General features: G+C 48.6%; 2 protein-coding genes across 12 annotated transcripts in view; one reads left to right on the top strand and one right to left on the bottom strand.

The window, feature by feature from the left end:
- TMEM39B (transmembrane protein 39B) overlaps positions 1–16,489 on the top strand; it is a 313,404-nt gene that overhangs the window by 134,169 nt on the left and 162,746 nt on the right. The gene's annotated exons all lie outside the window — the stretch shown is intronic.
- The window catches only part of SPOCD1 (SPOC domain containing 1), a 42,503-nt gene continuing 35,345 nt past the window's right edge, over positions 9,332–16,489 (bottom strand). For 6 of the 11 annotated variants that reach the window (XM_083369910.1, XM_083369915.1, XM_083369914.1 and 3 more), the window contains 2 exons: positions 14,407–14,593; positions 9,332–10,931 (listed from right to left, as the gene is read on the bottom strand). In XM_083369910.1, the coding sequence (XP_083226036.1) occupies positions 10,036–10,931; positions 14,407–14,593 (1,083 nt within the window). In that variant the 3' untranslated portion in view covers positions 9,332–10,035. Of the gene's footprint in view, positions 10,932–12,868; positions 13,168–14,102; positions 14,205–14,406; positions 14,594–16,489 lie in introns of those variants that run through there. The other 5 variants (XM_083369919.1, XM_083369912.1, XM_083369918.1 and 2 more) reach the window with 5 other exon arrangements.

Below are 16,489 nucleotides of genomic sequence, written 5' to 3'. Positions count from 1 at the left end.
GGAGGGGCCTGGCTGAGGGCTCTCATCAGCAAGATCTTCAACCCCCTCATCAAGGTCTTCAACACCCCCCTCCTCCTCCTCTGAGTCGTCCGATCCAACTGCCAAACCCACAGGCTGACCCTGAATCACAACACCACTCTAAGCGGTTTACAGAGTCAGCATATCGGCCCCCAGTAATCTCGGTCCTCATTTTACCAACCTCGGAAGGATGGAAGGCTGAGTCAACCATGAGCCGGTGAGAATCGAACTGCCGAACTGCAGGCAGTCAGCAGAAGGCTGCAGTACCGCATTCTAACCACTGCGCCACCACGGCTCTTACTCTTAGAATCTCACAGCAGCAGCAGATGGCCAAAAACACTTTCTGGAGGCGTTCCCCCTAAGTGCCTGCATAGTACAGGTTGTCCTCGACTTACAACAGTTCATTTAGTGACCATTCAAAGTTACAACAGCACTGGAAAAACCTATGACCATTTTCCACACTTGGAACCGTTGCAGCATCCATGTGGTCACATGATCAAAATGGTTCATACTTGTGACCGCTGTAGTGTCCCGGGGTCACGTGATCCTCACTTGCGACCTTCTGACAAGCAAAGTCAAAGGGGAAGCCAGATTCCCTTAACAACCATGGTGCTAACTTTAACAACCGCAGGGATTCCCTTAACCAATGTGGCAAGAAAGGTCGTCCAATGGGGCAAAACCCAGTTAACAAACGTCTCGCTTAGCAACAGAAACGTTGGGCTCAATTGTGGTCGTAAGTCGAGGACCACATCTGCTCACCTTCTTGGCTTTTTGTTAAGGTTGTCTTTAACAAAGTAGATCTTTGCCCAACAACAGAAACAGAAAAAGCCATGAAAGAATTCTGAAAATAAAAACTCATTTTGCAGAAAGGGCAAGGAGCTGTTATCTTATTGTTATCTTATTGTTATCTTAATTTTTGTAATTACTGTTTTTAGTCGGGCATATATTTAATCCTTTTTAACTTTTGTATTTTTGTATTTTTTATGCTTGCCCTGTTCACCGCCCTGAGTCCTTCGGGAGAAGGGCAGTATATAAATAAAATTATTATAAATTATTATTATTATAAAAAAGGCAATGGGAAAAGTGGGGAGGGAAGCCTGTCGAAGCTCGTTTTCAGACGACATAGTTGGTCCTGGGTGGAAAGGAAGGAAGTGATGGCTGGCTTGCATATTTTCAGCACCAGAAAGTCAAATTACTTTCGGAAATCTACCTTACGCCCTTCCTGCCCTGGGACAACATTGGTTGTGAAGGCCACCATCTAACTATTTCGCTGCCCTCATTGCGTCCGCAGATAATCGCCCGGCCGCCCTGTTTAGGGTGACCCGCTCCCTCCTCAACCAGGAGGTCAGTGAGGATCCCTTGCAGGGGCGTGCCGAGGAATTTAGTCAACATCTGTCGGACAAAATCGCTCGGATTCGGACCGGTTTGGACTCCGACTGGGCAGTATCAGACGATCAGGACACGAGTGATCTTGTCGATGTCATCTGGGAGGAGTTCGATCCTGTGACTCCGGAGGAAGTGGACAGGATCATGGGGAGGCTGAGCTCCACCACATGTTTATTGGACCCGTGCCCTTCCTGGCTGGTTTATGCAGCCCGGGAGGGGACACGAGGCTGGTTCCAGGCGGTTATAGCTGCCTCTTTGAGTGAGGGCAGTTTTCCCGCCGCCTTGAAGGAGGCGGTGGTGAGACCTCTCCTCAAGAAGCCTACCTTGGATCCGGCTGTTTTGAATAACTTTCGTCCGGTCTCCAACCTTCGCTTCCTTGCGAAGGTTGTTGAGAGTGTGGTGGCGCATCAGCTCCCTCTGGTCCTGGATGAAGCGGATTATCTAGACCCGTACCAATCGGGCTTCAGGCCTGGGTACAGCACGGAGACGGCATTGGTCGCGCTGGTGAATGATCTCTGGAGGGCTCGGGACAGAGGATACTCCTCTGTTCTAGTCCTATTAGACCTCTCAGCGGCTTTCGATACCATCGACCATGGTATCTTGCTGCGGCGTCTCAGGGGATTGGGAGTGGGAGGCACGGTTCTTCAGTGGTTCTCCTCCTATCTCCTGGGACGTTCGCAGTCGGTGTTGACGGGGGGGCAGAGGTCGACCGCGAGGCCTCTCGCTTGTGGAGTCCCTCAGGGGTCGGTCCTCTCGCCCCTTCTGTTCAACATCTATATGAAACCGCTGGGTGAGATCATTCGTGGTTTTGGAGTTGGGTATCATCAGTATGCTGATGATACCCAACTTTTCATTTCGACCCCAAACCACCCCAGTGATGCCCTCGACGTGATGTCCCGGTGCCTGGAGGCGGTCCGGGTCTGGATGGGGAGGAACAGGCTTCGTCTCAACCCTGACAAGACGGAGTGGCTGTGCGTACCGGCATCCCGGGATATTCAGGATATCCCACCCCTCATTATGGGGGGTGAGTCATTACCTCCTGTAGATAGGGCTCGCAACTTGGGAGTCCTCCTAGATTCACAGCTCTCTTTAGAAGACCATATTGTAGCTGTAACTAGGGGGGCGTTCGCCCAGGTTCGCCTGGTGCGCCAGTTGTGGCCCTATCTAGACCGGGATGCCTTGCGCACGGTCAATCATGCGCTCGTGACCTCTCGTCTTGATTACTGCAACGCTCTCTACATGGGGCTACCCTTGAAGACCACTCGGAGGCTCCAGCTGGCACAGAATGCAGCCGCGAGAGTTGTGTCGGGGGTCTCCCGATACTCCCGTGTTACACCTTTGCTCCGCGAGCTGCATTGGTTGCCAGTTGTCTTCCGGGTGAGGTTCAAGGTGTTGGTAATGACCTACAAAGCCCTCCATGGCATGGGTCCAGAATACCTTGGGGAGCACCTGCAGCCGGCGTCAACTTCCCTCCGCCCAGTACGCTCCCACAGAGAGGGCCTCCTCAGGGTGCCGCTGGTCAAAGAATGCCGACTGGTGGCCCCCAGGGGGAGAGCGTTCTCTGTGGGTGCACCGGACTTATGGAACCATCTTCCGGTAGAGCGCCCGACCTCCGCTCCTTCCGGCGTGACCTTAAAACCCATCTCTTTAAGGAAGCGGGCCTGGCCTGATGGGATGGGGTGGGTTTGTTATTATGACTTTAATTTTAAATTTGTACTATGGGCATTGTTTAATCATGTTTTAATAATTTTAACTTTTGTATCTGTCTTTTACGTATTGCCCTGTTAACCGCCCTGAGTCTCTTGAGAGAAGGGCGGTATATAAATTAAATAAATAAAATAAATAAAATAATAAATTTTCTCCATCAAGTGGACCTTTCTGCTTCCAGCTTCTCATTCTCAGGGCTATACAGCCTTCGATACACAATTAAGCCCAAAATTTCTCTTGCTGAGCAAGAGAGTTGTTAAGTGAGTTTCGCCCCATTTTACGACCATTCTTGCTGTGGTTGCTAAGTGAATCACTGCAGGTGTTAAGTTAGTAACACGGTTGTTAAGTGAATCTGGCTTCCCCACTGATTTTGCTTGTCAAAAAGTTGCAAGGTGATCATATGACCCCGGGACACGGCAACCGTCATAAATATGAGTTAGTTGCCAAGCTTTTGAAGTTTAATCCTGTGGCTATGGGGCACGCAATGGTTGCGTGAAAAATGAGCATAAGCAAGGCTTTTTTTTCTCATAGAACGCTCAGAACGGAGTTCCAGCACCTTTTTTGGATGGAACCTTGTAGGGTAGGCAAGGCAGGTTGTATGACATATGTGAGTTCCAGCACCTTTTTCTTTTACAAAAAAAGCACTGGGCATAAGTCACATTTTTCAGAGCTGGTGTAATTTTGAACAGTCACTAAATGAATTGTTGTAAGTCAAGGACTACCTGTCCATGTACTTTTTCTTTTCAAGATGGCGGACGTGCGGGCGGCCGTGTAAGGTTGAGCTTTGCAGGTCCGAGAAGATAGGCGTCTTAGGAGCCCCTCAGGGCTTTTTCCTTTATGCCCTGGGCTGGGGGAAGGGTGGCAGCGATGAACTTTGCAATCGTCTAGGTTTTTTTTTTTTTTTTTTTTTTTTACCAGCGTTTCGCAGGGCTGCCGGTTTTGTTATCTGCTCAGCTGCTCAGCTGCTCAGCTGGTCGTCGGGAGTTTCCGGCTATGTCGGGCGGTCTTGGCTTCTTCGGCGGCGTTTGGAGTTCCCGGCGGCTGGCGGCGGCGGTGCTGCGGCGGCGGCGGCGACGGAGCTGTTTGCGAGCTGCTTGGCCCGCCTTTTTTATCGTTTTCCTTTTAACCGGTCTGCCTCTGCCTTCTGCCTGCTTTTTGCTTGCATCAACGACGCTTGGGATATCCTAATGGCGGCGGCGGTGGCGGCGGCGGCGGCGTTGTTCCCGGGCCGTTTGCGGGCCACTTCACCATCGACTATTGTGGTCTGGCCTGCTTTCACCGATCCGTTTGTCCCGCTGCCCCCTGGGCCTTTTTGGCCCGTTTTTCATCGGCGGAGGCGGTGGCTTTCCCCGGATTGTTTCCGGCCTTGGTGGCGTTCAGGTGGCTACGGTGGCTACGGTGGCTACGGTGATGGCGGCGGCGGTGTCCATAGCGGCCCAGCGGCAGCGGCTTCGATGATTCAGCGATGGCGTTATGGCCGGTTTGCCGGCCCCCCGGTTGGTTCTGCATATCCCAGATGGGTTGGCACCCCCACTGCTTCTGATGGCCCTGAAGGTTCCTGGGCTAGCCGGTGGACTCCGGTGGAGCCCAGTGGAGCCTTGTGGACTTGGGCCATTTTGAAGGACTTTGGAAGACCGGCGGGGAATTTAATGGACCTGGGGGAGCCAATCTTTGTTGACCACAGTCTGGAAGGCCCCAATAATCATGGAACTGAGGGCCTATGGACTGGTGGTCAGTTACAACCTCTAGGAATGACGGGACAACGGGGGACTTGGCTTTTACCAGAATTGACTATGATGGCTTGTTTTTGTTTTCACAATCGATTGCGCATTGCCCCTTATACCCCAAAGGACAGAGAACTCTGGGTATTAGCCATTGTGAGAGGATGGCCGAATTTACATCTGCTGCCCCTAGAGGTGAGAGCTCTATGGGGCAGGCCATACCCAGTGCGGTTGCTCCAGACTTCCATCCCCCCCGAGAACTGGCTCTGTGGCCGTAGTGAGAGGACGGTGGCAGGCCTGCCCGGGGGGTTTATCCAGCTGAGTGGCAGCGGCTGGACGGAGGCCTGGGACTCCCTCTCTGAATAGATCCTCCTTATGGACTATTATCTATGGACTGCCTGCGATCCGGACTGCTATTTATGCCTTCCTTTAAATATTCTTCCACGGACTTGTGCGCCCTCAGGGGTGCTCCCCCCTCCTGGGTGCGTCCCGCCTTGCCAGCCGATTATAACCTCGAGGAAGGGCCCATTTATTGGGACCCTGAGAGTTGGCTGGGCACGGGTAGGGGCCTTCGACGTAGACCTAATAAGAGGCCCCTGATTATTTTTCTTTCAAAATTTTTTAGGGGGTTAGGGAGGCGGGAGGGTTCTTTTGGTTGTTTGGATAAGGGGGGCTATCCAACTACCGCTGTTCTGGCTAGGGCCGATGGAGATCGCAGGGGGGAGGAGCGGGGGTCGGTCACCTCCGGGGCTCCAGGGCTGGTCGTGGGGCTACCTATTCCCACGACATCAGGGAATGGCAGCAGATGTAGGAGCAGAGGGCCGTATCGATTTCAGGGAAGGCCTCTCCGCTGCTTACAAGCGGTGAGGCACTCCGACCCTCTGGCTCTACCCCAAGGTCCCGGGAGTGAGGGTGTGCAGCCCCCTGAGCTCCGGCTGGTGTATTTGAATGCCAGGTCCGTCTCTAATAAGGCTCCTCTCGTTCGTGATCTGGTCGAGGGTGAGCAGGCGGACCTGGCTTGCATCACGGAGACTTGGTTGGGCCCAGAGGGCGGGATTCCTCTGGTTGACCTTTGCCCACCAGGTTTCCGGGTGCTGCACCGGCCTCGGGCTCAGGGTAGGGGTGGGGGTGTGGCTGTTGTTATGAGGGAGACCTTGTGTCCGCGGGAGGCCACTGTTCCTCAGATAGTCGGGTGTGAGTCTCTCTTTTTGAGATGCGGCCCTGGTGCGCAGTTGGGCTTGCTGCTGGTGTACCTTCCGCCTAGTCACGCAGCAGCAGCCCTGCCTGAGCTGCTCGATGTCCTCTCTGGGCTGGTGGTTGAGTTCCCGAAACTTATAGTTTTGGGGGACTTCAATCTACCATCGCTGGGAGGATCATCTGAGTTGGCTCGGGAGTTCATGGCTTCCATGACGGCCATGGACCTGACGCAAGTAATTTCGGGACCGACTCATGAGGGAGGCCACACCCTTGACCTAGTTTTTTTATCTGGACGGTGGTTAGATGATCTTGGTGGGGGCTCTCCAATTATTATGCCCCTGTCATGGACCGATCATCATCTCCTGCGGCTGGTCTTCCGTTTTGCCACCCCCCGCCGTGGGTGTTTGGAACCAATTAAATGGTACCGCCCCAGACGCTTAATGGATCCCCAGAGGTTCCAGGCAGCGCTGGGGTCCCCACCTGCCTCCCTTGCTCACAGCTCGGCAGATGCCTTAGTGGAAGCCTGGGAAAGGACGGCCACTGAGGCTCTTGACCGAGTTGTACCCCTGCGGCCCCTGACCCGGTGCAGATCCCGTCGAGCTCCATGGTTCTCTGCGGAGCTTCGGGAGATGAAGCGTCGGAGACGGGGCCTAGAGAGCGGTTGGAGGTCCAGCCGATCCGAATCCGACCGATTGCGACTAAGAGCCTATATTAGGTCTTATCTCGCTGCGATAAGGGAGGCGAGGTCTAACCACTTCGCCACCCTTATCGCGTCCGCAGATAATCGCCCGGCCGCCCTGTTTAGGGTGACTCGCTCCCTCCTAAATCAGGAGGTGAGGGAGGATCCCTTGCAGGGTCGTGCCGAGGAGTTTAACCAACATCTGTCGGACAAAATCGCTCGGATTCGGACCGGTCTGGACTCTGACTGGGCAGAGTCTGACGATCAGGACACTGGCGGTCTTGTCGATATCATCTGGGAGGAGTTTGATTCTGTGACTCCGGATGAAGTGGACAGGATCATGGGGAGGCTGAGCACCACCACGTGTTTATTGGACCCGTGCCCTTCCTGGCTGGTCTATGCAGCCCGGGAGAGGACACGCAGCTGGTTCCAGGCAGTTATATCGGCTTCTTTGAGTGAGGGTTGCTTCCCCGCCGTCTTGAAAGAGGCGGTGGTGAGGCCTCTCCTCAAGAAGCCTGCCTTGGACCCAGCTGTATTAAACAACTTTCGTCCTGTCTCCAACCTTCGCTTTCTTGCGAAGGTTGTTGAGAGTGTGGTGGCGCATCAGCTCCCTCTGGTCCTGGATGAAGCGGATTATCTAGACCCGTACCAATCGGGTTTCAGGCCCGGGCACAGCACGGAGACGGCATTGGTCGCGCTGGTGAATGATCTCTGGAGGGCTCGGGACAGGGGATATTCCTCTGTTCTAGTCCTATTAGACCTCTCGGCGGCTTTCGATACCATCGACCATGGTATCTTGCTGCGGCGTCTCAGGGGATTGGGAGTGGGAGGCACAGTTTTACAGTGGTTCTCCTCCTATCTCCGGGGACGTTCGCAGTCGGTGTTGGCAGGAGGACAGAGGTCGACCGCGAGGTCTCTCATTTGTGGAGTTCCTCAGGGGTCGGTCCTCTCGCCTCTCCTGTTCAACATCTACATGAAACCGCTGGGTGAGATCATTCGTGGCTTTGGAGTTGGGTATCATCAGTACGCTGATGATACCCAACTTTTCCTTTCGACCCCAAACCACCCCAGTGATGCCCTCAACGTGATGTCCCGGTGCCTGGAGGCGGTTCGGGTCTGGATGGGGAGGAACAGACTCCAACTCAACCCCGACAAGACTGAGTGGCTTTGCATACCTTCATCCCAGGTTTATTCGGATGTTCCACCTTTGGCTATGGGGGGTGAACTATTACCCCCCGTAGATAGGGCTCGCAACTTGGGAGTCCTCCTAGATTCACGGCTCACCCTGGAAGACCATATAGGAGCTGTGACTAGGGGGGCCTTCGCCCAGGTTCGCCTGGTGCGCCAGTTGCGGCCCTATCTTAGCCGGGATGATTTGTGCACGGTCACTCATGCGCTCGTGTCCTCTCGTCTAGACTACTGCAACGCTCTCTACATGGGGCTGCCCTTGAGGACCACCCGGAAGCTCCAACTGGTACAGAATGCAGCCGCGAGAGTTGTGTTGGGAGTCTCCCGATACTCCCACGTTACACCGCTGCTCCGTGAGCTGCATTGGTTGCCAGTTGTCTTCCGGGTGAGATTCAAGGTACTGGTAACAGTGTTTAAAGCCCTTCATGGCATGGGGCCGGAGTACCTTGGGGAACATCTGCTGCCGGCATCAAGCTCCCTGCGCCCTGTGCGTTCCCACAGAGAGGGCCTCCTCAGGGTGCCACCGATCAGAGAATGTCGATTGGTGGTCCCCAGGGGGAGATCCTTCTCTGTGGGCGCTCCGGAGCTGTGGAACCAGCTACCGGTAGAGCTCCGGATGGCGCCCGATCTTCGCTCCTTTCGTCGCGATCTCAAGACGTTTCTGTTTGTTCAAGCCGGCCTAGCCTGATGGGGATTGGTGGGGTTTTTATTCTTGTGTTTTAATTTTAACTTTGCGTTTTAGAACTTGATTCCAACTGTTTTAATATGGGCAATTATTTAATCTTGTTTTAACGTTTGTATTTAGTATTTTATTCTGCCCTGTGAACCGCCCTGAGTCCTCAGGGAGAAGGGCGGTATATAAATATTATTAAATTAAATTAAATTAAATTTACAGACAAGAGAGTGGGGACAGGAGGTAAGGAAGACACAGTGCCTCTAAACAGGAGACTGAACATGAGAAATACTTCCTGGAGCAAGTATTCAGCATTTCCTTAACAATGCTAGCAACCAACTGCAAGTCTTCGAAACAGGCTGAAGAGGCATCTGTTTCAAAGATGGTCTGTTGCAGTGTTTCTTAGCAACTTTAAGATGTGTGAACTTCAGTTCCCCAGCCAGCATGTTTGGAGTTGCAGTCCACACATTGTAAAATTGCCACAATTGAGAAACATTGTCTAATGCATCCTACAGTGAGAAGGGAGTTGCACTACTAGACCAGTGTTTCTGCAGTCTTGGAAACTTTAAGATGTGTGGATTGCAATTCCCAACATGCGGTCTAGGGAATTCTGGGAACTGAAGTCCACACATCCTAAAATAAGATTGAATTACTTAAAGCCCCCTTACAGCTCTGAGACTGTATTCAGAAAACAACTATTACAACTTTTTCCTTACCTCAGCATAGGTAAAGAAATATTTAAAAAAAACTCAAACTCCATACTCTTACAAAAGTAGTTAAACCTTTATTTTTTTATTTAACACTTTAGAATGCTTTCTTAACATGAACATACATGTTAGGTACAATTTGTCTTCTATTCAGACAAACAGCTTCAACCACAATGCAATCCTCATTTTCCTCATGGAATCTGCCTCTTGCCCACATACATATTCAAAGTCATCAGCATATAACAGAAAAAAAGGAAACTTATCCATCTCTTTTTGCCCTGGGAATGACCAAATGCCAATTTCCATTAACTTCATGGAAAATGCTCATTTTGAGATTACAATGGTTTCTGGTGAGCCAATTGGCTACCTGTTTGTCACAACCACGGTATGAGATGGGCACACTAGGATTCAGACAATTTACAGTATCCAACTCAGCGTTCCTCAATCTTGGCAATTTTAAGATGTGTGGAACTTTAACTCCCAGAATTCCCTACTGGCTGGGGAAGTTGCCAAAATTGAGAAATACTCATCTAAATGAACTTTTAAACCCTGATCAATGCACAATTAAAACCTAAATCTACCCTAGTCTCTTAGAATTATAAGGAATAAATATGCAGGCAGGCTAAGAGAGTAATGAAACCTCTTTCGCCTGCCTCTTATTCCACCCCTATTTCTACCCTGTTTGCTCTCAAGAGAGCAGCTGTCCCCTCTTCTACAGCTTTAAACTGCTACCATAACATCTGTCGCCCTCCCAAGATCTCAAGTTGGTCCTATGTAGTGTCCGCCATCTTGCTGGACTGGAAACGACTCTGTTCCTGCTGGAATCTGAGACAAGGCAGAGATCATTTCCTGTGTAAGGAGACTGCATGGCTGAGCTTCCAGATTTTGAATGTCGGACTGCATCATTGTCTGGATGAGAGATAAAGTTTCCTGCACAGATGGGTTATGCTCTCCAATCGTGTTGGTATAAGGAATTTGGGGTGAAAGTTGAGCCTGAGATTCCTCAACAGGTGTCACAGCTTCAGCACAAAAGACACTCGGTAAAAGTAGATTTTCAAAGGTGTTTATTCCTTGGGCTCCACATGCCACGTGAGTTCCGTGTTGATCTGGATGTAAAACCCCAGAAGGTAAAAGAGGCCCAAGCAAGCTACAGAAATCTGATGGAGGAGGATCAACGAAAAACTGTATCTCTTCCTTATTCTGACATGGCGCTGCTCCCAAAATTCCCAGGGTTAAATTGCCCAGTTGTTCTCCAGTTGAAGCAGAATCTGCTGTCAAAAAAGGCTGGTTGACTTCATCTCTTGCGTCTTGCTGGCAAGAAGTGGAAGGCACTCTACACACTATCTCTCTTTTGAGCTGTTCTATGAGATCAAGAAGACTATCAACTGTCAGCTCCTCTTGCTTTGGAAGGCTTGTCAGGCCTTCCCCAGGGGAAAGGCCCTCTGTGCACGGAGGCCGCGGGCTCTGCTCCTGACCAACGTCTACCTGTAAACGTGAAGGGAGAGTGAAGCGGCTGTTTTTCGGGTTGACCTTAGAAGTGACTCTCTTTTTCTTGGCTGTAGGTGGAAGATCATGACTTGTCTTCAGACTGTCCAGAAGAGTTCTTTTGGGCAAAATTAGCCCCAATAGCAAAGCTGGGTGGCATCGATGAAGACCTGTGGAAAAAAAAAAACACACAAAGCCATGGAATTAAAAAGACACGTCCAGGGATAACACGTTTCAGCCTTCTTTTTTTAAAAAAGCACTTTCTCTTCACTGTATTTTGCCAGTACTGAAAAGAATGAAGTTAGTGGGGCAGAATGCCAACATTAAAGAATATCCTTCCCAATCTGAAGGCTGTGAAGAGAACAGCCAATTTTCTGCTGTCTTTTCTGCAGGAAGCAAAAGCCTACAATTTAAATCTGGACATACATGCATATATATGGCGACGTGATGGGGAACCTCTTGGGCTTGACTGTGTCAAAAAATTTGCAAAATGGCTAACGTGACTCTAGTGGCATGTCTCTCTCTCTCTCTCTCTTCTCTCTCGCTCTCTCTCTCTCTCACACACACACACACACACATCCTGAACAAAAGAGAAGCATCTCTTCACACAGTCATTCATAATTCAGTGCAACGTCTTGTTCACGCGAGGATGAGGACACACAATTGCTGATAGTATGGTCATTTGGCAGACTGTGGTTGCAGATATCCTCTACCCTTAGTGCTCCTGGAAAATGAGCTTTGCTGTGCAAACAACCAGCCCGTGCAGCAGTTGGGTGACAAATGAACTGTGGAGCTGCCATGTTCCCCATTGCATTTTGCAAGCTGCTCTCTCTTTCATGTCACCCTCAATCACACTTTTGAAGGTGACCAATCACATGCTGATATGGATGGGGAGAATCCACTTTAAGCTTTGGGCGGGACAAGAAGGCAGGACAAGAAGCAACGGATGGAAACTAGTCAAGGAGAGAATCAACCTAGAACTAAGGAGAAACTTCCTGACAGTTAGAACAATTAACCAGTGGAACAACCTGCCTCCAGAAGTGGTGAATGCTCCAAGACAGGAAGTTTTTAAGAAGAGACTGGACAGCCATTTGTCTGAAATGGTATAGGGTTTCCTGCCAGAGCAGGGGGTTGGACTACATGACCTCCAAGGTCCCTTCCAACTTTATTATTATTATAGCCCTCAACTTACGACCACAACTGAGCCCAAAGTTTAAATTTAAAGTTTAATTGTGCATAAAATGATTGCAGAAGATGTGAAAGAGTCACATATTTCTTATATCCGTAGCCATTCAGTTTCTTTGGTAATTCAAACAGGGAGGACAGTCGTTGTTGGATGTTGATGAACACTGGTGTGTCACGCAAAACGTCACGGTGTATCACTTTTGACATGCATGCCATAGGCTCGCCATCACTGATATAGATATATAGGCATAGGTGAGGTAACTGAGATATAGAGATGGAGATATTTATTTATTTAGCGTATAGCAGATAAAGTTACTGATTTCTGTGGGCTGCTGTAAGCAAAACTATGTATATGGTTTTCTTCCTGTCTCCACTAAGGCAATTAATCTAGGGCTGTTCTGTCCGCAAACTCTTCCTATGAGCATTTCCCCGAATACGGACACTCTGTAAGAGTCTAAGGAGTTGTGATCTACTGCTCTGTGTATGTGAAGCCTCTCAGATATAATAAAAACATCCTAACAGTTTGCAAGTCAAAATTGACCAAGGGGAGGGGGAGATGGGGAGGGGGGAGGAAAAGCAAAATGTAATCTTGGGATTTTACAACAAGTCTTTAAACTTGTTGGCCCTTATTTATCCAAAAGATTTAACTAACATTTTATAGCTACTATGCAATGCTTTACCTTAATGCTTCATGTTCTGGTGTACAACTCTTAGAATCTTTTGCTTATGCAGTGAAGGAGACTATTCTGCTTTATTTAGAAAATGATGGGATGAATTGCTTTGACCAACTGGCACGCGCTCCCCTGCCTGGTTCTCTTCACCCCTCACCCGAGATCTAAGTAAATAGCAAACTTGGTAGCTGTGCATATGATTCTCTGGCATTTTGCAATGCAAAGTGAAAGGACGAGGCCAATTCCAAATGTCGATGGAGAAATTTTAATATCCTGTTCCAGTTGCCGCAGGACAATCAAATGCCATGTTGTCTCCAAACAGGCACGCAAAGGTCATCATAACAAAGCCAGTGAAAATGACAGCCTTGGGGGGGAGAGGAGGTGGGAAATGACAGCTGAAGAAAGCAGACATCCCGAAAGGTCCAGTCATCAAAGATTCTGCAAGTGTGCAGAACAGTCTCGCCTCGTTGCGGAGGTTGATTGTAACCGGCACCATGCACTGGAGACTTAATAAAGTTCAATAAAAGTTCCAAAATTCCCGCGTTTGCTCCTGAAGCATATAAAAGTATAGAAAACTGAATCATTCAAGAGGCCTGGTCTGCATCGCACCAGAAAAGTCAAAATCGAACCCATCTACATAACGCACGTTTGCATCACCTTTTTTGGGCTCAATCTACCTTTGCCTTTGAACTTTATGTGAAATACGAATTTTGTGTGATATTTTTTCCCCCGCATGCATTCTTAGTGGTTTCCCTCTTCGGTCACAGTAAACATAACAAATTATTGGCCACTTTTAGAGGAGTTTTTATGACCTCAAAGAACAGGCTGAACATCCTTGACATGGAGGATAGCCTCCTTGGTGCACATACTACCAGAGCTAACACTTCTGAGTCTTCTTCACTCTTCTCTCCTTTGCCTAATTATCGTTCCTTTAAATCACAGCTCGCCAAACTTTCTGGGTTGGCGGCCCGGAGGGAAAGGGAGGAGCAGGGCAATGCACATGCACGTACGCGTGCGCATATGCACGTGCGCATGTGCGAAATGGACATGTGCATGGTGGCAGCGCTAGCGACTGCGCACATGTGCAAGTGGGCCACGCACACCCATGATGGTGTTGGTGGCAGCGCTGGTGCCTGCCCGCGTGCACAAACGGGCCGCTAGTGCCTGTGTGACACTGGTGGCAGTGCTAGCGCTCCACGCGTGCGCAAACAGGGCCGCTAGCACTCGCGTGGCAGCATTAGTGTGAGTGGGGAGGGTGCGTGCACACGCAAGCACACTTGCCAGCCATTCCCGTGGCCCGGTGGCCAACAGGCCATGGACCGATACTGGGCCGTAGCCCACAGGTTGGCGACCCCTACCTTAAATGTAGGGGGTTTCATGACCTAACTAAGTAACATCATCAGTACTAGCAGCTTTCTGCTGTGTCCGGGGTTTTTTTTTCAGATTTTTTTTTTCATTTCCCTGATTTCACTTGAGCTCTCATACCTCAGCTGCAATAGTTCAGGTGCCACCAGATGGCAGCAAAAAGATGCAGAATACTCTTTCCTGCCATCCCCATGTCCAGAAATGGTAACTCTACAAAAACTGCTGAAACCAAGAGAAGTTCACTTGAAAGAGAACCCATAGTGGAGAGGTTGCATTAAATTATAATAGCCAAAGAAATAAAAGCAAAAAAACACATCAGTTTTCCTTGGCAAGAAGCTTATCTTACAAAGAATATTTGTCCTGGTTTGAGCTGTCCAGGTTCCTAAAAACCAACAACATAAAGGACACCTGGTCTGGTTCCTACCTGGTCCACCTACTGGGTGGAATTGGGGAGGCACCAACTGGTAGGCTGGTAATGGCGCCAGGAATATCTCCATCTGGTTACTTTCCACAACGCCGTATCTCTGTCTGTCGTTCAGGTAGGTATACAATGTGTGGTAAGAACTGGAATCTCTGGATAAACTGGGACGGAATCGTATCACCCCCATTTCCTAAATGGAAAGGTAAGAATTAGGCCATTAGCTGACGGGAAATCACTTGTCTATATAATGTATGGCTTCTCTTGCAAGAATTAAAGCAAGGGCTGCCTATACCATCTACACATTGCAGGAATGGACAAGCTCTTTGTGTTCAGAGACTTGCTTTGTGTGAAGAGTTACACTGGCAAATTAAGCCTAACCCAAGAAATAACTGAAGAAGTAGAGACTGCAAAACCTTTGACCTTCTGAGTGTAGAATTTACATCCAGGGGGAAACAGGGAGGATTTCAAGAATGGAAATACGGAAGGGAAAAAGCTCTTCAGAAGGCTTGGGAGAGTCTGAAAAGCAAATTAATCAAAGCCCAAACACAAACAGTGCTAGAGAGAAAGGAAAATGAGGGACAGCTGAAGAGACCAGCATAGTTTCAAAATATGCTCTCTGATAAGCTGAGAAACACAAAGGGCAATTTAAAAAAAAAAAATGGAGCGAAAAGCTTATATAATGAAACTAGAATATAGCCCAAAGACGGGGTCAGGACGCCTAAGACAGAGAATGAATTGAGGCTATCGATGAATGTCAAAATAATAATAATAATAATGATAATAATAATAATAATAATAATAATAACAACAACAACAACAACAACAACACACACAAATATACAAAGAGCCTTGGTGGAGCAGTGGGCTAATGCCTCCTTAAGTAAAACCAGCTGCCTGCCATTAGTGCAGGTTCGAGTCCCACCAGGCTCAAGGTTGACTCAGCCTTCCATCCTTCCGAGGTAGGTAAAATGAGGACCCAGATTGTTGGGGGCAATAAGCTGACTTTGTAATAATGCCACTTGGGGTGTGTGTGAAAGCCCTAACAAGCAGGCATATACATAGAATGAAGGCTACTACTAAGCTTGTAAGCCGCCCTGAGTCTTCGGAGAAGGGCGGGATATAAATGGAATTAAAAAATAAATAAATAAATAAATAACATTCATAACCATCCTTTTTTTCTTCTACAGTATTTTCCCCATAAAATACTGCGGCATTATTACAAAGTCAGCTTATTGCCCCCAACAAATGAGGACCCAGATTGTTGGGGGCAATAAGCTGACTTTGCAATAATGCCGCTGGGGTGTGTGTGAAAGCCCTAATAAGCAGGCATATACATAGAATGAAGGCTATTTGCTAAGCACATTGACTTGTGCTTTAGACTGTAAGCCGCCCTGAGTCTTCGGAGAAGGGCAGGATATAAATGGGATTAAAAAAAACAACTCTTCTTTGCGTATGTACAGAACAAAACTCAAGGTGGTCTGCTGGCTGCAGAAGATGGCTAGGTGGTGACAGACTACAAACTGAGGCCCCGCGATTCTAGTTTTTCCCTCGGCATGCGAGCTTCCTGTGTGACTTTGGGCCAGCCAGACACTACCAGCCAAATCAGGGGATTCCAGCTATGGGGAGAAGGTTGGATTAAATGACTCCCAATGTCCATCGTATCCTCTCTCTTTTTTTAAAAAAATATATTTTATTGATTTTTTAAAAAAACATAAATCACTTGATCATTGGTGGACACTGTGTTGTCTGGGTTACATTTGTAAAACAATCATTAACAATTAATTTCTATAATCCATATTGCACATAATAATTTTAGTTGATTTCCTCTTTCCCCAAAACATCCTCTTTTGCAAACATTGAGTTAATACAATTCTTATTGTTTTGATAAATCACAGTTGAATATATACTTTTTTCCCAATATTCCTAAAAATAATAATCATATCAGTCTAATATTTCTTTTCTGTTCAGTCATTCTGGTTGCCTTATCATAGATCCTGTTACAATCCTTATTTTAGTTTATTTCTCCCACCAAATTCTAGATATTCTTACTGGTGAAGATTTTCTCAAAAATTAATTACATTTACAA

This window comes from Vipera ursinii (genome assembly GCF_947247035.1).
Source record: "Vipera ursinii genome assembly, chromosome: 9".
Classification (NCBI taxonomy): Eukaryota; Metazoa; Chordata; class Lepidosauria; order Squamata; family Viperidae; genus Vipera; species Vipera ursinii.
Note: the sequence above shows the minus strand (reverse complement) of the source record. Positions and strands in the feature narration are given on the sequence as shown.